General features: G+C 55.6%; 1 protein-coding gene and 1 long non-coding RNA gene across 3 annotated transcripts; one reads left to right on the top strand and one right to left on the bottom strand.

The window, feature by feature from the left end:
* Nucleotides 1–1,786: 1,786 nt before the first annotated feature.
* LOC140845631 (ral-GDS-related protein-like) lies at nucleotides 1,787–10,067 on the top strand. Of its 2 annotated transcripts, XM_073220257.1 has the most exons (13): nucleotides 1,787–2,004; nucleotides 2,711–2,901; nucleotides 3,893–4,059; nucleotides 4,202–4,617; nucleotides 5,345–5,560; nucleotides 5,897–6,000; nucleotides 6,485–6,554; nucleotides 7,293–7,355; nucleotides 7,699–7,767; nucleotides 8,297–8,320; nucleotides 8,644–8,765; nucleotides 8,873–8,952; nucleotides 9,318–10,067. In XM_073220257.1, exons 1-12 carry the CDS (start codon nucleotides 1,867–1,869, stop codon nucleotides 8,931–8,933), a joined length of 1,641 nt encoding a protein of 546 aa, XP_073076358.1. In that variant the 5' UTR covers nucleotides 1,787–1,866; the 3' UTR covers nucleotides 8,934–8,952; nucleotides 9,318–10,067. The 2 variants fall into 2 exon arrangements, with proteins under 2 accessions (XP_073076358.1, XP_073076357.1); XM_073220256.1 differs by lacking the exon at nucleotides 9,318–10,067 and having other exon boundaries at nucleotides 8,873–9,010.
* A 2,319-nt stretch (nucleotides 10,068–12,386) lies between these two features.
* On the bottom strand, nucleotides 12,387–18,433 carry LOC140845630 (uncharacterized). The gene is made up of 2 exons (XR_012124474.1): nucleotides 17,896–18,433; nucleotides 12,387–13,057 (listed from the first exon to the last, which is right to left on the bottom strand). It is a non-coding gene; the product is annotated as an uncharacterized lncRNA (long non-coding RNA).
* Between the last annotated feature and the right edge of the window lie 4,071 nt (nucleotides 18,434–22,504).

Genomic DNA, 22,504 nt, shown 5'->3' with positions numbered 1-22,504 from the left:
TAGAGGAATGTGTGCTTGGATCCCTGCAAGCTGCTGCTTCATGTGTCTGCACCCCAGTACCTCTCCCACGATTTCCCCTTGAAAAGCCCTGACTGCTTGTGTGTCAGGAGGACGGTGGTTCTCTAAGGCAGGAGCCTGCCACTCCCTCGTTTGATAGCAAGTCAATAAACGATTCTTTCCTTTCCTCAAAACCTTGTCACTGTGTTTTGTGATTTGACCTCAGGGACAAGGACTGGGTTTCGGTACCAGGAGCGGCCCCCCGACCAAGTGCCCGCAGTGCCGCTCCCTCGGTGTCAGGGCCCAAGGCCGAGCTGTCCTGGAGGAACGCAGAGCTCCCGGCTTCCTCCTCGCTAGCCACAGGGGACCGTGCCGGCAGGGAATTCGTGCTGTATGGTAGCTCGAGCACAAGCCTCTAGGATTCCCTCTAAAGTACACATTGAAAGCAGTATTGCCTTCTAGGAGAGGTTACAGATTGGAGTTAGCACCAAGGATTTGAAAGATGTCAGGGTGGTGATTTCCACATACCCATGTTGAAGTCACTCACTTGGCCTACTCCGAAACAGATGAATCTTGGAGATGCCAGTGCATGATTGTCAACGTAATCACAGTGGCTCAGGTTGCAGTTACTGCTGCACATGGGGCTTCATCACTTGATCCCAAAGCACCCAGTGTGTAACTATTGGTCAGGAAAATGCTCTTTGTTCTCTTCCTGTGAGTAAAGACCAGCAGGGCAGTCAGCTTTCAGCCGGCAAGGAGAGAAAACTATCTCAGAGGCATATCAGACCTCCTGACTTAGGTTGTCACTTAGTCAGAAGGAACCTTCATCTCCTTTTCCTTCCAGAAGATGTCACACTGGCCCATCCCATTGATGGCACTCTGCTGACTGGACCCAGTGATGAGGAAGTACAACTTGTCTAAGCATATTGATAGAACACACTCCTGTCAGAAGGTGGGAAATAAAACCAACAAAAATTCAGGGGCCTTTCTTCTTAGAGAAGTTTCTAGAAGTCTATTATGTGGACATGCCAAGCTTTCCCTTCTAAGGTGATGAATAAGGTGCTGTATCTGGCCCCTCCTCCCCTCCACACACACAAAGGGCACAGCACCTGGCAAGACCACCTTGGATTTCAGAGGCAGCATAGACTTTACTTTCAGTGTGCTACCCTGACCCATTCACTCATTGGTCTAAAAGCACCTAGTTTGAGAGCAGACTGGACCTTTGGAAGGTGGAAGGCAATAGATGGCAACAGCTGGATCTCCTCTCTTTCCTGCCCTTTCAAGGTGCACACCTGAAAATGGCCTAGCATGAGACTGACTTGCCAAAGATCACAAGGCCCGGAACCCAGCCTGACTTCCGTGGTGTTCCATGCTCCGTGCTAAGCCTGGTTGCCATTCTTCCATCTCTGAGTCTGTGCATCAGACACACGTGACAACAGCCCCCTGGGGATGTCCCTAGGGAGAAATGTCTGGCATGACCCTCCCTGTGCAGGTTGGGACACTGGGCAGCTCCTGGGAGGTGCTATGGCTTCAGCAGGACAGGGAACTGCTGACAAAAAGCGGCCTGAGCTCAGCTCTTGTCTCCTCAGAGCTGGGACCCTGGTGTCATTGCCAAAGAGCAAGGGGAGGGATCTGGTGGAGATCTGTGTACTCAAGCATGGCAAGGGCCAGGAGGGTGGGCAGTCAGCAGCCCAGACGGGCATGTGGGCCAGTCTGAATTCAGGGAGCGGCCCAGGAAATGGACCCTTGAAGAAGTGATGTCACTGAAGACACGCCCATTAGAACCTGAATTGTGACCCGGACGGAACCCAGCTCCTGGTCGCAGACCCCAGTCCTGCTCACTTGACCGGAGGCGCTCGACAGAGCAACATGCGGTCTTGTTGTGTGGAGCCTTCTGAAGGCGTGGGAGTCACGGAAGCCGAGAGGGAGAGTCTTCCTGCTCGCTGTGGGCGTTGGCTGAGAGAACACTTCCAACGCCTCTGTCCCTGTCTCCCGAGGAGCCCCGAGGTAACACAGGGCAGCCCAGAGCGGGCCCCTCCAGGGCCAGGACACTGTGTGACCCATCCCCGGCTGACCTTCCCCCCGACCCCTAATGTGTGTCTGAGGTGGGCATGGGGCATGGGTGGGACTGCCGGCTGGGGAGGAGGGTCAGTCAGTGTCACAGCTCTGGTCTCATCATTCAGGACATGGAGGTGAGTGTTGGGACAAGGTACTTCCACCCATATGTTAATCCTGAGCCCAGGGGGTGTCCTCTCCTTCCCTCAGGGACTGGATGTCTAGGCAGATGGCCCTCTGTGCCTGATCTCAGGGGCACAGTTTGTGGCCCACATTGTCCCCTGAGGGGAGGTCCAGGCAGCCCCAGGTGCCTCCTCCCCAGCTACCAGGTGCCAGCTTTGCAGAGCTCCACCCTGGGGAGCGAGGAGGAGCTGGTGGATGGATTCACCTACTCCACCTCCCTGGACCTGGGGCAGGCTGCCTACACCCCAGGACCCCGTTCCAAACCTGGCAACCTTCCAGGGCCCTCCCAGGGCTGCCCCACGAGACTGGCCGACAGGCCCACTCCAGAGAGCCTGAAACCTCGCTCCCGGGGGCACCGTGTGCCTCTCCTTGCTCACACCCCAGGGGACTGGGGGCTCTCGGGTGAGCCACAAACCTCCCTCGTCCTGGTGGGTCCTGGGTTTCCCACTGACTATCTCCCTGCTGCCCCCCTCAGCGGGAACCTGAGCCAACTCTCCATGCGACTGAGGTCCCCAAGCGCAGGGCTCCCTGGACAGGCGTGAGGAGGAAGTGGAGACAGCGCACGGGACGCGTGGAACCAGCTCCAAACACCAGCTGGAGCGCTCCCCAGGCCACACTACCTCCCGAGGACGCTGACCAGCCGGCCATGGGCCAGTGGCTCCCCCGGTGAGCACCCACCCCCTCCTCGGCACAGTCGGGCCTCTGCCCACAGCCCGCGGTGTGGTGTGTCTTGAGTGTCTCCACATGTGTCTGAGCCGCAGCGTGCTCCTCTGACAGGCAGGGTGGCTGGCGGTCAGCCTGTTAGGGTGCCTTGGGGAACACGGGAGGTGCCTTAGAGGGCCTCCTCTGGCGCCCCACAGGGTAGAAAGGACTGCCAGCTAAGCTGGGCCACTTCAGGGCTTACTTGTCTGTACCCGATGAAATGCCTTTGGCCTCACCCGTCAGTGGCCTGGAGCCTGGCTCATTTGGAAAAGCACATGGGAAGCAGCCTTTGGAACGGAGGCTTGCGATTCGGCTGGGCCAGGTCCTTGTCCTCACTGTGGCCACATGAGGGACCTCTGGGGGCAGCAGAGGGTACCTGGACAGGTTCAGGTAGGGCTTCCTTCAGCAACAATAGGGAATGAAGCACCCACTTGGTGCGGACCTTTGGGGACACTTAGCATAACTCACTGAAGGAAACAGACGCAATACTGGGACCCCATCCCGGGTGGACTCAGTCAATCACTTCAGGCGTCATCCTCAGGTCATGGCCGGGGAGTGTCACAGGTGATGCCCTCTTGGCCTCTTCCAGTAACGGGGGGCATGACGAGGGGCCAGAGGAGAAATTGAAAATATAAGCATTCACTGGGTCCAGAGAGGGTGCTGCCCATCTCACAGAATGGGGGGAGGAGGCACTTGGGGCTTTCGGCAGGGGGCGCACAGCAGAGCCCAGCAGGTCACTCATCTTCAGATTCCCACGGGCGGGCTGACGGCTGGGGACTTTCTATTCAGGAGGATGGGAGAGGATGGGGTCCCAGGAGAGACACGCAGGGTCAGGAAGGGGGAGGGGCAGGTGCCTGGACAGGCAGGGGAGTGCACAGCGGCCAGGCCCACACAAGGGTGGGCCGGGAGGGCAGTGTGGTGGGTAAGACCAGGCTTCTCACTCTGTCACCCCCAGGCCGTGCCCCAGCCCCTGGATGGGACAGGCTAGGCACCTTGCCTGGGAGCCTGAGAGTGTGCCCAGCGTTCTCCATGGCAGCCAACCTTCATCCATCCTAGAGGGCCAAGTCCACCACCACTTGGTCCAGGAGGAGCACCTGGGGCCCACAGTGGCGGAGCGGGAAGGTGAGGGGCTGCAGCCAGGGGACCACCTCAGGTGGGCTTCACGGACTGAGATACCCTTCAAGGCCATGAGGTCTTTTCTGTCCTTGATAAGGTGTGGGGGTGATCAGGCCCGGGGTGACCCTTTCTCTGTGTCCTGCTCCAGCACTACGTTGGAAGAGACCGAGGCGGCACGCCTGGTATATCTTGTACAACCACTGTCCACAGACAGTTCAGGAGCTCCGTGAGACCCCTGTGCTGGAGCTATGGCCAGTGTCACCTGCCTCAGCCCCTGCACAGCCAGAGGATGTCCCAGCAGTGGCCTCAGTCCCAGTGCTAGCTGTGAGCACCTGGGACATCCCAGGAGTGGTCTCAGGTCCCCAGCTGGAGCCCCATGATCCCTCGGGCCCAGGGCCCAGGGCACCTGCCAGAATGGCACCAGATCAAGGAGAGCCAGACGTGGGCCTTGAACCCACCAGCCCCTGTGCTGCGAGCACCCAGGACATGTGGAGGAAGGAGGAGCCGAACATCCTGGCGTTTCCTCCCTGCCTGGTGGCTGAGCAGCTGACCCTGATGTGTGCGGTGAGCGGAGCGGGCTCTCGGGGTCGGGGGTAGGCCTTCCCTGTGTCACGGGCTGCCCCAGACTTGCCTCCCCTGACGTGGACTCCTGTGATCTGGGCCCACGTCCCAGCTTCCCCACGGACTCACCATGTGCCCTGAGAGACTCTCCTCACCCCCAAGCCCCCACTGACCACACGGGGACAGTAGGGCCGGTCCTTAGGGATCCTTGCAGACCAATGAGGAGGAGCGGAGGGAAGGTGGGCAGGGCCTGGCCGGGCTGCGAGGGGCGGGGCAGGGCAGGGGAGGGGTGCTCAGGGAGGTGCTGCCAGGGCCTTAGGTCCTCGGGCCATTGGCCTAGCAGGCCTCCGCAGCCTCCGCACTTCAGAGGCCCCTGCCATGGACCTGATTGTGTGGGAGACACAGACACCAACAAAGGCCCTGGGTGGAGTTGTTTCAGGGGAAACTGCACCTGAGTGGGGAGTAGGATCCAGGGGGTGGCAGAATGGGAGGCAGATGCCCCAGGATGGGTAGGTGTGAGCTACCTTGTGCTGCAGGGAGGAGGTGAGTGAGGGTGCCTGCGAGCAGAGGCCCTCTGTTCCCCACCATCCTGTGCATCCAGTTCTCGGTGCCTCAGTGGATGCGGTCCAAAGCCCAGATGGCCACACCCCCAGCTGCCTGGGCTCCAGCTCTGAATGGTGACTGCCTGGCACAGGGGCATAGCTGGATGACCCCTGCTTCTCATCCCCAGGAGCTGTTCACGCATGTGCTCTATTCTGAATGCGAGATCTACCTTTGGCACCGGCCACAAAGAGGAATCATTGAGCACATGGTCCCCACCATCTATAACGTCATGAGGCAGTTTGAAGCCATGGTTAGGTTGGTCACCACCACCTGCCTCAGGACCCCGAGCATGACAGCCCAGGACAGGGCCCGAGTGGTGGAGTTCTGGATCCGGGTGGCCAAGGTGTGTTATGGGACGGCCCCCGGGGTCCATCCTGGCGTCTTGGGAGCTGCTCCCCTCCTTGGCCAGCTCTCAGGATGGGTGCCTGCAGTCTGCCCTGCACGGTCCCTGGGCCCTCCTGCCAGGGGCGTGCGGACCTGGACTCACAGACCCCGGGGGTGGGACAGCCATCCCTGGCCCCTTCCTTGGGTTGAGCTACAGTCCTCCACCCAGGAGGGCTGCTCAGCAGGTACCAGGTGTGCTGGGCTCCCTGGGTGTCTGTCTCCTTAAGGACAGGAGTTCATGGGGGGATAGAAGCAGAGAAGCAGGCCACGCTCTCAGCTCTGTCGTCCCTCCCAGGAGTGCCTGTACCTCAGGAACTACGCTACCCTCCATGCCATTGTCTTGGCCCTGCAGAGCCCGGCTATTCGTCATCTGGACAGCACCTGGGGTCATGTCTCCTGGTGGGTAGTCCTGTCCCCGGGACCAGGGCACCTGAGTGAACAGGGACACCACTGGGTCTGGCAGTGTCCCCTCAGTGGGCTGGGACTTCCTGGGAGGTGGCAGAGCCTACAGACAGGGATGGCAGGCTCTTGGGGCCCCCTGTGGGTTAGGTCACGGGTACCTCTGCAGGAATCAGTTTCCTGCAATGTCAGGTGTGGGTTGAACTTGAAGCCCACTGGAGATCTTCAGCTTGTGCTCTGCAGCAGGAGGTCTCTCCCCCAAGGACAGAGACCTGGCCCAAAGGGATTCGTCCCTGGGAGAACTGGGAATGGAGGCCCTGGGTGGAAACATGCCACGCCCACCCCCAGCCACAGATTCCCCAGGGCTGTGGTGGAAAGCCTCATGCAGGCTAGTGGACCTCGTGGATGCCCCAGGAAAAGGGGTCTGCCCCAGAACTCTCCACCTACGGCCATGTGTCTCCCTCCTCCTCTCCCCTCCCCTTAGGAAGAGGTACAGGATGTATAAGAAACTTAAAAAGACCGACAAGGGGATTAACAGAGAGTGGCTCTTCGAGGTAAATGGGGGCTGGAGGTCTGGAAGGGAGGGGTCCTTAGGGCAAGTCCTCTGCCGCACTGTGGCACAGCTTTGGGGAGGACTCCAGGTGTGTGGGGTGGGAGGGGGAAGCTGATGGGGAAAGTAGGGTCCCCCAGGCCCCCGAGGGCCTCGTCTGTCTCCCTCCCTGGCTCCACTTGACTGGGGGCCTGGCATCCAGTGAGGAACCAGAGGACAGACCCAGGGGCGTCAGGGCTGGGGATGGCCTGGGGTCGGCAGCAGGGATGGGGCCTGTGGCTGAGCAAGGTCAGCTTCTCCCCTGGGTCCCCTGAGCCAGTCACTGCCCCTCTGTGACCTCGGGCTCTTCATGTGGACATGGAGGGTTGCCGTCACCCTGGGGTGTGGGCCTCCCTGGTGACCAGGGTCCAGGGAGCACAAGATGCGCTTCAGCTGTGTGCCCCCACGCCAGCCTGGTCATGTGAGGGGAGCCGTGCTGATAGCCGGGTGACAGTGAGTGCTCAGGGCACCCTGGGAGGCAGAGGGACCTCCCCTGACCCTCTCAGGGCGGTGGCCATGGCCCAAGGACACGCATGAGTATGAGTGTGTGCTGGAGCTGGGGTCCCTCTGGGCTGAGAGCCTGCTGGAGGTGGGGACAGCGTAGGTGCCAGGAGGCTCGGGCAAGGCATCCGTCCACCACGGTCTGGCTGTGGGAGGCACGTGGGAGGGGAGCAGGAGCACCTGAGTGTCCTGGGCCTTGCAGGAGGCGAGGGCCATGGTGAAGGAACAGATGTGCGACCTCAGCGCATGCCAGTGTACGAAGCAGGTGAGAGTGGCGTGGCGCGGGTCACGGGCAGTGGGGGCGACCGTGTACCTGCTCCTGGTGCCACCAGCCCTGCGTTGCCGGCACTGGGGGGACCAGGAGGAGGGCGAGAGCAGCTGGGTACAGGGAGAAGTTGGAGGACAGCTGCAGGGCCCACAGGTCCTGGGAATGGCCAAAAGCCAGCCCTGGGAGGGACCAGGAGGGGAGAGCTGGGCGAAGGGAGGGGGGGAGGCCGCACAGGGTGGTCCAAGGGAGCTGGGGGCTGCGGGTGTGGGGTTCAGGGGAGGCTCTGTGGGTGCCCCTAAGGCAGGCGGGGACTCATCACCTCCCCACCCCGGTGGCACAGGGCATGGTCCCGTTCCTTGGACTGATCCTGCGTGATGCCTTAGAGAAACAACAGGAACATCATGTGGATGTGAGTGACCCAGCAGGGCTCAGGGGGGCAGGATGGTGAGCTTTAGGGAGGGGAGATCCCCCAGTGAGCCTGGACCTCTCAGCACCGGGCCACCCCCATTCCTGAGAGTCTCCCCTCCACCCCAGGGCCTGGGCTTCTTGGAGAGGACTGCCAGAAGGACCCACCTAAGCCCCGGTCCTGGCCCCAGGGCTGGTGGGGCTGAGGGCTCCAGGGGGCAGCATCGGGGCAGGACTGGTCTCTCCCTCAGGCCTTGCGCATGCACGGGGAGGGATGCTGCTCCTTCAGGGCAGGAAGCACATGGGGGGCTGGCAGTGCCTTCCCGCCTGAGGCCTCAGCTCCCCGGTGCAGTCCCGGCTTCTCGGTAGCCCCGAGCCTGGGCCAGGTCCGGGTGCTATTTCTGGGCAAGCCTTCACCTTGGAGGACCCTGGAGGTCCTCCACTTTGAGAAAGGCTGGGGACGTTCCGGCCTCATTTTGGGCTCAGGGGACTGACTGTTTCTGATGCACTTTGGTTGCCTTCCTGCCTTCCAGGGTGACGGGATGAGAGAGAGAGTGGTGAGTGCCCAGCCAGCAAAGGTGAGGGATAGAGTCTAGACCCCCTGGGCAGGACCCTGTCTGGGCCATCCCCTGCGTCAAACATGTCGCGACAGAGTTAAGACATGCGGAGCTGAGGACACTAAAGGCTTTGTCAGGTGGCGGTTGGGGGTGGCATCAAGGCCGCTTTCCTGGAGGAGCTGGAGACCCAACAGTGGGAACAGGCAGGGCTGGTTGGCATTGGAGGGAAGGTGGGTTCCTATGTGAGCAAAGATCTGGGACAAGCCCAGTGCCCCACTCCTCACCCCCCTTCTTGTCTGCATCCTGTCCTTCCTTGGCCCCAGGACTCTCACATCCTACATCAGATCATGCTACACAGGAGGGTGGCGACGCAGTATGACCTGGAGACTGATGAGCTCTTCGAGTCCTTTCTCCAGGCCGTGGAGCTCCTGGACGAGGAGCAGAGGTGAGGCCGGCCGGAGGCAGGCGTGGGCTGCAGCTGCCGGCAGGCTCTGGGAGAAGGGACCCTGACACGTGGCCCCAGGGGCTCACAGGTGTCCCTCTGTCCTGCAGCTACACCCTGTCCTGCCAGCTGGAGCCCCCAGTGTTGCAGTCCTTCAGGTCCCACGTTTAAACTTCCTGGCCAGGGCCAGGTGAGTTTCTGGGCTGGGGCGATCGCCAGGGGGTGGGCTGCTCCTCAGCCTCAGGGAAGCTTCGGGCCATGCTGGTTGTTGGGGCGTCCTAAAGACCGGTGGGGCTGGGGTCCCAGCTCCACTGCTGACCAGTCCTGTCAGACTGAAGGGTGTTTCCCCTCCACCTCTGGGACCCAGCCTCCTCCTCTGTGAGTAGATGATGCTCAGGAGCCTTCCTGTGACAGGGACCCCCCGGGTGCTCGTGATTGACAGGACCCTATGCACAGAGCCCGGAGCCCAGAGGGCAGTGGGGACGGGGTGGAAGCAGGATAATGGGGGGAACCCGGGATAACCTGCCTCTTCTGCTCACCCGCGGGGCCCTGTAGCTGCTGTCATCGGGCCCTCGGCCCTGCTGGTGTCCTGGCTGCATGTGGAGGAGAGCTTCTTCCCCTTCGGGCAGGCGGCACCTGGCTCCCCAGGACCCCAGTCTGCCTGCTGCTCCTCCTCCTCCCGCTGCTCATCCCGAGCCTCTGCCGGGGCAGCTGCTCTGGCACCTCCTCCGTCGGCCGACTCGGGCAGCTCCCCAGGCTGCCGCTGCATCCTCTAGGACCCGTATGTAGCTGCGGCGCACCTGGCCACCTTCGTGCTGTGTCGTCCCCTCTGCTTGTGGCCCGTTGGACAGAGGCGAGCCGCCCCACCGTGTGGAGGATGTTCCCCTTCGGCAGGTGGCCTCCAACCGTGACACCAACTCCTGCCTGGGCGCCGTCAGCCACTGAGTCGTAGCCACAAGGTTCCAGGAATAGGTGGGCGCTGTCCTCACCAGGCCCGGCCTTTCCCGGGATGGACATAGACACGGCGCAGTGCTGCGAGGGACCACAGCCTCCTGGTGCCCAGCGGAGGCATCGGAGGGTGCAGGGGTGGCCGTCTGTTGCACGGTCCTGGGGCTTGCTTACAGGGGAGCCGCCTGTACAACTTCCTACCCTCATCCCTGAGAATTAGCCTCCGCAGGCGCAGTGTGCTCTGGGTGTTGTGTCTGAGGTTTATGGTTCCTGGGGGTTGGGGTCATCCCTGTGCAGAATGTAATAAATGCTGAACGGATTGCCACCACACGGCTCTTTCTTCTCAAAGCTCTGCCCCTCCTGCGGACATCGTGTGCCCCAGCCCACCCCACCCCAGCCTCAAACTCTCTGATGCAGGGTGGCCCTGACCTCCGCCAGGTTGTCCTCCATCCTCTGTCCTCCCCCCATAAGGTGCTGAGGAAGAGCGGGGCGCTCCAAGCCCCAGGGTGGCACACCTCGGCAACACTGGGGAGGGCTGTTCAAACAGAAACTGAACCTTATTTCCTATCACCGATAGATTATGATCAGACACCAAAACTTGTTGATTAGAAGCCACAGGTTGTCTCTTCACGTCTTGAACACCACTGCAGATGTACCCAAGTAGATCTCAGGGCTGCAGGGTGCCAGTCTAGCACTGTCCCATTTAATGAGACACAGCTGTTCCACACATTACAGAAAATTCCTTTGTGAAAAACTTGGAACTTGGTCTCTCAAAACACCTCCAAGAGGTGCACGCCTTCCACTGGGGGGGCTTTGTCTGAGCCCAATTTCTCCACGCTTCACACTTCAGAGCACCCCCCAAAGCTCCTGGGTTCCCAGTCCTCCCCCATGGTGCCCCTCAGCCGCCCATCCCCAGGCCTGGCTGGTGTGAGGCCCCTGGTGTCCCGCTCCTGGGTCCTGGCTGAGAGGCCTGACATCTGCGACAAAAGGCTGGGGAGGCTGAGTGGAGGCACTTGGCTCTGATTCTCCCCACACACTCCCCCAGGACTCTCAAGATGTGTTCACCTTCCCAGGAGGGGAGGCCTGGCCTGGAGGGGAGTTCCACGATCAGCACAAACACCCCCTTGGGGGGCTCCAGGATGGAGAGAGTCTCCAGGCCTTATGCTGCAGGTGGAGCTCCAGATTGGGACTGGGGAAGCGGACGGACGTGGGCCCTCCTGACAGCCTCAGGTGACCAGGTGACAGGAGGTAACATCGGGACACCCAGGCCACCCCACCCTCCTTCCCCTGGCCCTGCCCACAGCACCCTAAGAGCCATCTGCCTACATGGTGGTCCCAAGGGACGACCTCAGGCTCCCCGGCCACATAGGGTGGTAGGTTTGGGCAGGAGGAGGGTAGGCGGGCGCCTGGCAGGGCTGTGGCACAGGTCAGACCTGTCATCCTGCATGTCTCACCAGCCTCAACCTGACACAGAAGAGCTTCTGGGCCCCAAAACAAAGCAGCAGCTGTGGGCCTGCTGGGTGGTCACTGGGCCAGCGGTCCGTCCTCCCCGGGTGTGTGCAGGGGCCCCAAGCGCAACACGGCCTGGGCTGCTGGTGCTGAGACACCAGGCTCACACGGCGGCATGGCCACCCTGACTGCGGGTTGCAGCGCACCTTCTCCACCAGGCGTGTGCTGGGGCGGTGGCAGGGCCCTCTGGCCCGTGGTGCGATACTCTGCACCCAGGCACGGGCTCTGGGGGCTCCCCGTCTTCGGGCTCTTCAGAGAAGCTGATGATGGAGTTCTTGTTCACAGGCTCAGAGAATGAACTTTGCAAACACTCAAGGTAGGAGAGCATGTGCAAGGCTTTTATTTAGAGATAAAGCAGAGGACACAGCTCCTGGCTTGTCCCTGCCCAGAGGGGACAAGACAGCCCCGGGGTGATCCACTGTCTAGGGGATTTATAGGCAGGTGAGAGACAAAGGGCCAGGGATGTAGATCTGCTAAATGGTCCCCGAATGCTTATCTTTGAAGAGACTCTAAGTTTCTTATTAGTCTTCCAGATTATTTTGCTTACTTGCCATTATTACTTGCCTACATTGCGTATCATTTGATTAGGGCTAGAGGAAGAAAAGCAGCATCTGGGTAAAGTTAAAGAAAATAAGTCAGGCCTTTTATCAGGCTACGGTACATTTTACAATAACCCCCTTTAATTGACACAGTGAAGACGTGGGCTATGCTGCGGTCTTTTCTTACGTGGGGGATATTCAAACATTTCAGGCCAAGATACTCCCGTATTTTTAGTTTCAATTAATCTCACACAAGAATGCTTATATTACTTTAGAGAATGAATGTGACTGACTTTGCTTACTTGTTTAATATGGAGTTTCAGTAGGGGTTTTATTCCGGAGGCCCTCACCCTGCTCTGTCTGCGCCCACGGTCCCTGCCTCACCAGCACCGAGGCTCCGCGGCTTCCCTCCCCAGCTGCCATTCCCTCCCAGTTCCTCCTCCAGGCTTCCCTTCCACACTCCCCAAGCTCTCTGCTCCCATGCTCGCACCCCTCTCCCCCAGCCCTCCCAGCCTTCTCCTTCCCCCACTCCTCCCCTGGGCTGGGACTCCTGTTAGGAGGGCGTTGTGCATTCTCCTCGGTTCTTGTCCCCGCAGCAGCAAAGAACTGAGGGGCAGAGACACAGCAGTCAAGTAGAGTAAAGGTTTTATTTACAGAGAGAAAGTGCACACTCAGAGAGAGGGGAGTGTGGGCTACCTCAGAGAGGGAGGTGCACTGAAAGGGTGGGGGCTCCCCCTTGGAAGGATTTCTCAGGAATGTGACAAAGGGCTAGGGGTGTGGACCTGTGAAGTGGTCTCAAGATGAGACATGAAGTTTCTTATCAGTCCTCCCGGTCATTATGCAAAATTAGCTTAACACAAGAAATACACTGTACGGATTCCCTCGAGGAGAGCAGCTTCCTGGCTGGGGACCATATCAGTTAAGACTGCCCTCCCTGCCTCCAAGGTGGGCTGAGTTATTGTGTGTTCGCTAAAGACTGTGCTAAGTGTGGATAAAATGAAAGTTCCTGTGGCCAGGATTCTCACCTCGGCCTAGTCGGCTAGCTCACCACTCATGTGGGCAATAGGTTGCTATTGACTCTATAGAAAGAGCTCCACCCAGTGCTCTGGTTGACACAGTGACACAGCTGCGAGGCTGTAGGAGAGCAGAGCAGAGGCTGGAGTGGTGGCAGCGCTGAGGTCGGAGGCCCAGAGGATGGCTGTGTGGGATGGCTGTGTAGGCACAGTTCCAGAGGGAGAGACTTGCTTGCTGCATGCAGACTCGCTCTGACTGGACGGGATGTTAGTGATTGACCTGCCACTGTGGAAACATAGTTGGGTATAACCCTTTCACCCCAAGAACGTTTTACTGTCATTTCTTTGGTCACACTGAATCCATACTGAACTTGCCCAGGGCTGAAACCCATCGGCAGTGCATTAAAAATCTTACTTCTTAACTTCCTGGGTTTTGAAATGCAATCTTAGCTTTAAGATAGAATCTTTCCTGTCTTCACTGTGCTGTTTATGGCTGGGCTGGCTTGCTAAGTGAACTGTGCAGTCCGCAAATTACTTGATTAGGGGATGGAGAAGGAAAAACCGCATATAGGTAAAGTTAGAAAAATAAGCTGGGCCTTTTAGCAGGGTAAGTGAGTCTTACCTTAGTCAATGACATGATTTACAAAACACAATAAAGACAAGGGTATGCTGAGAGGCTTTCCTTTATCTGGGGAATATTCAAGCATTCCAGGCCACTTACTCCTGGCTTCTTGAACTTTAACTGATCTCACTGAAGAATGCCTACATTCTTAGTTTGCTACTTTTACCCTAGAGAAGGGACAAGCAGAACGTGCCAAAGAGCCCCGTGCACCTTATTAAGAAGTGCAGACTGTATTCCATAGGCAATACAGGGCCCGAGAAGGATTTTGAGCAGGGAAACATGATCACTCTCTTACAGGTAGGTCATCTAGCAGTAGTGAGGGGAAAGAATTTAAGTGGGCAGCACTGAAGGACTGGGGGTCAAGTAGGAGGCCACTGCACAGTTTAGGTGAGAGACAGTGAGGGCTTGGAAACCCAGTGTGGTGGTGAGAACTGAGAGGAGACACAGACGTGAGAAAGAGCAAAGCCCGCAGAACCCGGGCCTGACTCGCTATGCGCAGGATGGATGGGGAAGGCATCCCCTGGTCCTGGGATGGCTGGGGTCAGGTAACGATACTGGTAAGAAAGTTGTGGGCAGAGGAAGATAACAGACTAAGTTTGGAAGACTTTAGGTTTGGGATACGTGTGAGTAAGCTAGGAAGAATTAACATTGTCAAAATGGCCATCCTACCTAAAGCAATCTACAGATTAAAATGTAATCCCTATAAAAATACCAACAGCATTCTTCAACGAACTGCAACCAATAGTTCTAAACTTCATAGGGAACCAAAAAAGATCCCAAATAGCCAAATCAATCCTGAGAAGGAAGAATAAAGCCGGGGGGATCTTGCTTCCCAACTTGAAGATGTACTACAAAGACACAGTAATCAAGACAATTTGTTACTGGCACAAGAACAGACCCACAGACCAGTGGAACACAATAGAGAGTCCAGATATTAACCCAAACATATACGGTCAATTAATCGACGATAAAGGAGCCATGGATTTATAGTGGGGAAATGACAGCCCCTTCAACAGCTGGTGTTGGCAGAACTGGACAGCTACATGTAAGAGAAGGAAACTGGATCACTGTCTAACCCCACACACAAAAGGAAAGTCAAAATGGGTCAAAGATCTGAATGTAAGTCATGAAACCATAAAACTCTTAGAAAAAAACATAGGAAAAAATCTCCTGGACAGAAACAGGAGCAACTTCTTCATGAACATATCTCCTCAGGCAAGGGAAACAAAAGCAAAAATGAACAAGTGGGACTACATCAAGCTGAAAAGCTTCTGTACAGCAAAGGACACCATCAACAGAACAAAAAGACATCCTACAGTATGGGACAATATGTTCATAAATGACAGATCCGATAAAGGGTTGACATCCAAAATACATAAAGACCTCACGAACCTCAACAGACAAAAAGTAAATAATCCATTTAGAAAATAGGCACAGGATTTGAACAGACACTTCTCCAAAGAAGAAATTCAGATGGCCTACAGGCACATGAAAAGATGCTCCGCATCACTAATCATCAGAGAAATGCAAATTAAAACCACAATGATACATCACCTCATACCAGTAAGGATGACCACCATCCAAAAGACAAACAACAAATGTTGGCGAGGATGTGCAGAAAGGGGAACCGTCTTACACTGCTGTTGGGAATGTAAATTAGTTCCACCACTGTGGAAAGCAGTATGGAGGTTCCTCAAAAATCTCCAAATACAAATACCATTGACCCCGGAATTCCACTCCTAGGAATTTACCCTAAGAATGCAGCAGCCCACTTTGAACAAGACACATGCACCCTTGTTTATCGCAGCACAATTTACAATAGCCAAGGAATGGAAGCAACCTAAGTGTCCCTCAGTAGATGAATGGATAAAGAAGATGTGGTACATATACACAATGGAATATTATACAGCCAGAAGAAGAAGAAAATCCTACCATTTGCAACAACATAGACGGAGCTAGAGGGTATTATGCTCAGTGAAATAAGCCAGGCAGAGAAAGACAAGTACCAAATGATTTCACTCATCTGTGGAGTATAACACCAATGAAAAAAAACCTGAAGGAACAAAACAGCAGCAGACTCGCAGAACCCAAGAATGCACTAACAATTACCAAAGGGAAAGGGACTCGGGAGGATGGGTGGGAGGGGAGGGATCAGTGGAAGAAAAGGGGCATTACTATTAGCAGACAATATAGGGGGGCCACAGGGAGGGCTGTACTGTACAACACAGAGAAGACAAGTAGGGATTCTATAGCATCTTACTACGCTGATGGACACTGACTGTAATTGGGTATGTGGGGGGGACTTGATGATGGGGGGAGTCTAGTAAACATAATGTTGCTCATGTAACTGAAGCTTGATACCAAAAAATAATAATAACAACAACTTAATAAAAAATCGGAAAAAGAGATTATCATTTAAATTTGAAGGAGGGATTAAACAATTTCTAGATAAGCAAAAGCTGAGAGAATTTAGCTCCCACCAACCATCTCTACAGTGTATTTTCGAGGGACTGCTACAGATGGAAGTGTTCCTAACATTAAATAGCTGTCACCAGAAGTAACAAAAGGGGATAGACAAAGAGTACAGAATATGACACCTAATATATAAAGAATGAGGAGGGAAAATTTAAAAAACAGCCTCCTTTAGATTGTTTGTAATAGCATACTTAACTGAGTTAAGATAGATTCTTAGATAGTGAGGAAGGTACCCTTGAACCTTTGGGTACCATGAACCTAAAGCCTGCAGTGGCAATAAAGACATACCTATTGATAATCACCCTAAATGTAAATGGTCTGAATGCACCAATCAAAAGACACAGAGTCACTGAATGGATAAAAACACAAGACCCATCTATATGCTGCCTACAAGAGACGACTCACTTCAAACCCAAGGACGTACAAAGACTAAAAGTCAAGGGATGGAAAAAGATATTTCATGCAACTAATAGGGAGGAAAAAGCAGGTGTAGCAGTACTTGTATTAGACAAAATAGACTTTAAAACAAAGAAAGTCACAAGAGACAAAGACAGACACCACATAATGATAGAGGGGTCAATCCAACAAGAGGATATAAGCATTATAAATATCTATGCACCCAACACAGGAGCACCTACATATGTGAAACAAATACAAACAGAATTAAAAGGGAAAACAGAATCATGCATTCATTTTAGGAGACTTCAACACTCCACTCACTCCAAAGAACAGATCAACCCGACAGAAAATAAGTAAGGAGACAGAGGCACTGAACAACACATTGGAACAGATGGACCCGACAGACATCTACAGAACTCTCCACTCAAAAGCAGCAGGATACACATTCTTCTCAAGGGCACATGGCACAGTTTCAAGAACAGATCATATACTAGGCCACAAAAAGAGCCTCAGTAAATTCAGAAGGACTGAAATTGTACGAACCAGCTTCTCAGACCACAAGGGTATGAAACTAGAATTAAATCACACACAGACGACGAAAAAACGTTCAATCACGTAGAGGCTTAACAACATGCTCCTAAATAACCACTGGCTCAATGATCAAATAAAAACAGAGATCAAGCAATAGATGGCGAGAAATGACAACAATAATTCAACAACGCAAAATCTGTGGGATGCAGCAAAGACACCGCTGAGAGGGAAGTATACTGCACCACAGGCCTACCTCAGGAAAGAAGGACAATCCCATATGAACACTCAAAACTCACAATTAACCAAACTAGACAAAGAAGAAAACTTGAGGCCCAAAGTCAGTAGAAGGAGGGACATAAGAAAGAGTTGAGCAGAAATAAAATAGAGAAGAATAAAACTATTTAGAATCAATGAAAGCAGGAGCTGGTTCTTCGAGAAAATAAACAAAATATAGTAAACCCCTAGCCAGACTTGTCAAGAAAAAAAGAGAGTCAAAGCACATGAACAGAATCAGAAATGAGAAAGGAAAAATCAGAACTGACAGACACCACAGAAATATGAAGAATTATGAGAGAATACTCTGAAAAATTATATGGAAAGAAACTGGATAACCTAGAAGAAATGGTCAACTTTAGAGAAAAACGCAACCTCCCACGGCTGAGCCAGGAAGAAACAAAACCTGAACAGACCAGGGACCGGCAGGGACACTGACCCGGGAATCCCCGACGGCAAGGACGACAGGCACCTCGGGAAACACTTCTAATTCCGAAGGCGCGGCGCCCGGCCGCCCGACCCCCGCCGCCCCGCCGCGGGTCCCGCCGGGCGCCTCAGCTCGCCCGACCCTCGCCTTCGAGGCCGCCGCCGAGGACCTCCACACGCGGCAGGACACCCTCCGGCCTCCCGCCTGCGCGGCCCCCGGACCCCCGTCCCGGGCGGCGGCGGCAGGGCGGCGGCGCGACCCCCGGCCGGGCCCAGCGAGGACCCACCACCCGCGCCGCCCGCCGAGCCCTCGCACGGCCGCACCCTCACCGGCTCCCCCGCGCCCGCAGGCGGAGGCACAGGTCCCCGCGCCCCGTCCGGGCCCCGCCGCCACCTACCTTCCGGCCCGCAGAGCCGTCGCTGTCGCCTTCACCCCTGAAGCGGGGCGCGCCAGGGACGCTCGGCCGCAGGTCCGCCGGGAGGAAGGCGCAGCCGAGCACAGCGCGTGTCCACCCTCACGCGGTGTCCGCGGGGCCCGCTGTGCGGACGGGACGGCGGCCCGGAGCGTGGACGGAGCCGCGGGAGCTGCCTCTGCCTACGGCGCTCGCGAGGCCACCGACTCTTGAATGTGGGGGCGGCGGCGCCTGCAGCTACTCAGCAGCCGCCGGGCTCACTGGTTCCGCGCGCTCGCCCAATGGCTGCCTGCTCCGCGGCGCCGCCTTGCTTACTGGCCACGAGTGCCGTCAGTCGGAGGCGGGCCTGCGGGCGACCTGCGCGCTCATTGGCCGCGAGGGCCGTCAGGCGCGGGCTGTCACTTTCTTCGATATACTTTCTGATTTTTCATGAGATGACCGACGCGTTAGTTTTTTAAAAAATTAATCAATTAACTTATTTAGGTGTACTTAATACACAATCGCATTAGCAACAATGTGGTTACTAGGTTCCCCCCATTATCCAGTCCCCCCCCACCCCATTACAGTCACTGACGATCCGCGTAGTGAGACGCTGTAGAGTCACTACTTGTCGTCTCCGTGTTGTACCGCCCTCCCCACGCCCCCCCTGCCTTATGTGTGCTGACCCTGATGCCCCTCATTCCCCTTGTCCCTCCCTCCCTCCCCACCCACCCTCCCGAGTCCCTTTCCCTTTGGTAACTGTCAGTCCATTCTTGGGTTCTGTGCGTCTGCGGCTGTTCTGTTCCTTCAGTTTTTGCTTTGTTCTTATTATGCTCCACACGAGTGAAATCATTCGGTGCTTGTCCTTCTCCGCCTGGCTTATTTCACTGAGCATAATACCGTCTAGTTCTGTCCATGGTGTTGCAAATGGTAGGACTCGTTTTCTTCCTATGGCTGAATAATATTCCATTGTGTATATGCACCACATCTTCTTTACCCATTCATCTACTGAGGGACACTTAGGTTGCTTCCATTTCTTGGCTATTGTAAATAACTCACCTGTTATTAAGTTATTTAATTTTCAAGGGATTGGGGATTTTCTACATATCTTTGTATTACTGATTTGTAATTTAATGCACTACGGTCAGAGAACAAACATATTTTGTATGATTTCAATTCTTTGAAATTTAGTTCAGTTTTGTGACCTATGTGATCAATATGTTATATGCTCCTGAAAATTCTGTTGTTGTGGAGTGGAATGTTCTATTAGTGTTAACTAGATCTAGTTGGTGGATACCACTCAGTTTTTCTGCATCTTTGCTGAGTTTTTTATCTACTTGTCCTGTCAGTTACTGAGAAAAAAAGTGTTGACATATCCAAGTAGATTGATGGACTTGTCTGTGCTTTCCCTTTAGTTATATTAGTTTTTCTTTTCTTTCTGTTAGCATTTTGGGGTGCTTTTAGTAGGTGCTTTAATATATCTTCTTGGTGAGTTTATACTTTCATCATTATGTATGGAGATGGGTGTGAGCGCGGCCCGGTTCCTCTGCCTCTGCGTGTCTTCGGCGCGGGCGCCCCGGCACATGCAGAGCGCACCTGCTGTTGCGGGAGAGCAGCGCGGGACGCGCGGCAGCAGGGTGCCCAGGGCCGCACGTGGCCTGAGGCATTCGGCCCGGTCCGTGCCAGGGGGGATGGGGGCGGCGGGGCTCGAGGCCACGGACACCACCCTCGGACGACGGGCGCGCCCAGGGACGGTGGTCCCCTACTGTGGGGCCGGGCCTGCACTACCTACCTACCGTGGCCAGGAGGGGAAAAGCCTTGCCTCCGGGAGCGCAGCCCGGGCCCGAGGACGGGGGGGGGGTCTAAGGCCGGCGCTGGCCGGCGGGGCAGGGGCGAGTGGAGGCGATCGGAGCGCAGGGCTTAGGGGCTCCGGCGCTGCGGGGGGAGCCCACGGCCTGCCTGCGGGGTGGGGGACCCGCCGGCCTGCCCGCGGGTTGGCCCTGCCTCTGGGCGGGGATGCCAGGCTGAAGGCGGGTGTGCCCACCGCCACCCCCAGGTCCCGGACGCCTGTGGGGCTTGGGGACGAAGCCCGGCAGCTGCAGGTGGTCACGGTGGGGTGGGGAAGGGGCTGGGCGAGGGTGGGCAGCCGCGGTGAGCGGGCAGGAGGGGTAGGCGGCCGCGGACTGTCTTGTCGTCCCCACTTCCCCCCCGCATGCCCCAGGAGCTCTTTTCTCCCACTTTCTCTCTAAATAAAAGCCTCCCTGGCTTTCTTTCCTACCTTGATCAGTGTTTGCGAAGTTCATTCTTTGACTCTGGGAACAATAACCCCGGTATCATTTCAGCGTGTTAAAATTCCCCGTTCTGCCCCCTCATTGTTTCTGTGTCCCATCAAGTATTTTATCAGACCTTTCCTGTTTTATATTCCTGTGAATTACTTCCCTTTCCCCTTGAAGTTGCAGACCCTCACCCCTTCTCCTTGGTTCAGGATGACACACAGACCTCATTCTCCCTGCGTAACTCCAGGGAGGGGAGATCCCAGGGCAAAACACCTTTGCAAGCGAAATCAGGCAAAGGGAGAAATAGTGTTCAAAAGCCGTTTATTGCCTACAAGCAGTCGCCCTGCGTCTCCCTCTCTCTCTCTCTCTCTCCTGCTGCAGTAGAAGAGAGCCAATACATCCACCAAGCTCTCTGGTCCAGGGAAGCCCTCGCCCGCCCACGTATTCACCCACTGATGGAGACGGACTACTTCTCTCCAGCCCTTGGAAACCCCTGTTGATACGGACCTGCACTAAAGCCAGGCCAAGAGAGTCTGCAAATATTGCAATTTTACCCACACCCTGTCTGTGGAACAGATGTGTATGGCTTCCCTGTATGTACTTAATTAAATTTTGTTACTTTTTCTTCTGTTAATCTGTCTCATGTCAATCTGTTTCTTACTCCAGCTAAGGGAACCTCGGGGATGGAAGAAATTCTTCTGCCACCACCGGTCAAGTAGCTATGTTTACGAGGGGCTGACCCAGGACCTCCATCTTTTTGTTGAAAGGAGCAGGATCCTGTGGAGAAACTGGAAATTATAGCCAGGATTCCTGCCTGGGTGTCACACACTGTAGACCTGAAGGGCCTGTTAGCTCGTGTATGGGATGTTTACAGAGAGGCTGGTCAGTCTTGGGAGTGTTAGGCAGAAAAATAGATATGAGCGGGATGAGAGAGAATTAAGGCCAGTAAAGTTCACTAAAAACGGGACTCAAAAAGCATTCTGTCCCAGGGGACTGAGGAGGAGCAGAAAAGAGAAACAAAACCCTAGTGAATTGGCGCAGGAATGTCTGCTTTGGACCCTTGCAAGCTGCTACTTCATGTGTCTGCACCCCAGTACCTCTCCTACCATTTCCCCTTGAAAAGCCCTGACCGCTCGCGTGTCAGGAGGACGGTGGTTCTCTAAGGCAGGAGCCTGCCACTCCCTCGTTTGCTAGCAAGTCAATAAACTATTCTTCCCTTTCCTCAAAACCTTCTCACTGTGTTTTGTGATTTGACCTCAGGGACGAGGAGCGGGTCTTGGCATCAGGAGCAGCACCCCCGCACCCTGACCAAGTGCCCGCAGGGCCGCTCCTTCAGTGTCTGAGCCCACAGGGCCGAGCTGTCAGGGACGCAGAGCTCCCGGCTTCCTCCTTGCTAGCCACAGGGGACTGTGCCGGCCAGGAGTGCCTGCTGTGTGGCGGGTCAAGCACAAGCCTCTAGAACTCCATCCAAAGTATATATATTGAAAGCAGTACTGCCTTCCAGGAGAGCTTACAGACTGGAGTGACCACCAAGGACTTGGAAGATGTCGGCGTGGTGATTTCCACAGACCCTTATTGAAGTCACTCACTTGGCCTACTCAGAAAACGGACGAATCTTGGAGATGACAGTGCATGATCGTCACCGTGATCGGAGTGTCTCAGATTGCAGTTACTGCTGCACATGGGGCTTCATCTCTCGGTCCCCAAGCACCCAGTGTGTAAGTATTGGTCAGGAAAATGCTCTTTGTCCTCTTCCTGTGAGTAAAGACCAGCAGGGCAGTCAGCTTTCAGCTGGCAAGGAGAGAAAACTACCTCAGAGGCATATCAGACCTCCAGACTTAGGCTGTCACTTAGTCAGAAGGAACCTTCATCTCCTTTTCCTTCCAGAAGCCGTCACACTGGCCCATCCCATTGAGTGCACTACGCCGATTGGACACAGTGATCAGGGAGTACAACCTGTCTAAGCACATTGATAGAGCAGTCATGTGTCAGAAGGTGGGAAATCAATCCAACAAAAATTCAGGGGCTTTTCGTCTTTGAGAATTTTCTAGAAGTCTATCGTGTGGGCATGCCTAGCTCTCCTAAGGTGATGAATGAGGTGCTGTACCTGGACCCTCCTCCACCCCCCACACACAAAGGGCACAGCAGCCTGGTAGACCACCTCGGATTTCAGAGGCAGCATAGACCTCATTTCCAGTGTGCTACTCTGACCCATTTACAGATTGGTCTGAAAAGCACCTGGTTTGAGAGCAGCCTGGATGGACCTTTGGAAGGTGGATGCCAGTAGATGGCAACACCTGGATCCCCTCTCATTGCTGCCCCTTCCAGGTGCACACCTG

The sequence above is a fragment of the Manis javanica genome, chromosome 13 (assembly GCF_040802235.1).
Source record: "Manis javanica isolate MJ-LG chromosome 13, MJ_LKY, whole genome shotgun sequence".
NCBI classification, from domain to species: Eukaryota; Metazoa; Chordata; class Mammalia; order Pholidota; family Manidae; genus Manis; species Manis javanica.
Note: the sequence above shows the minus strand (reverse complement) of the source record. Positions and strands in the feature narration are given on the sequence as shown.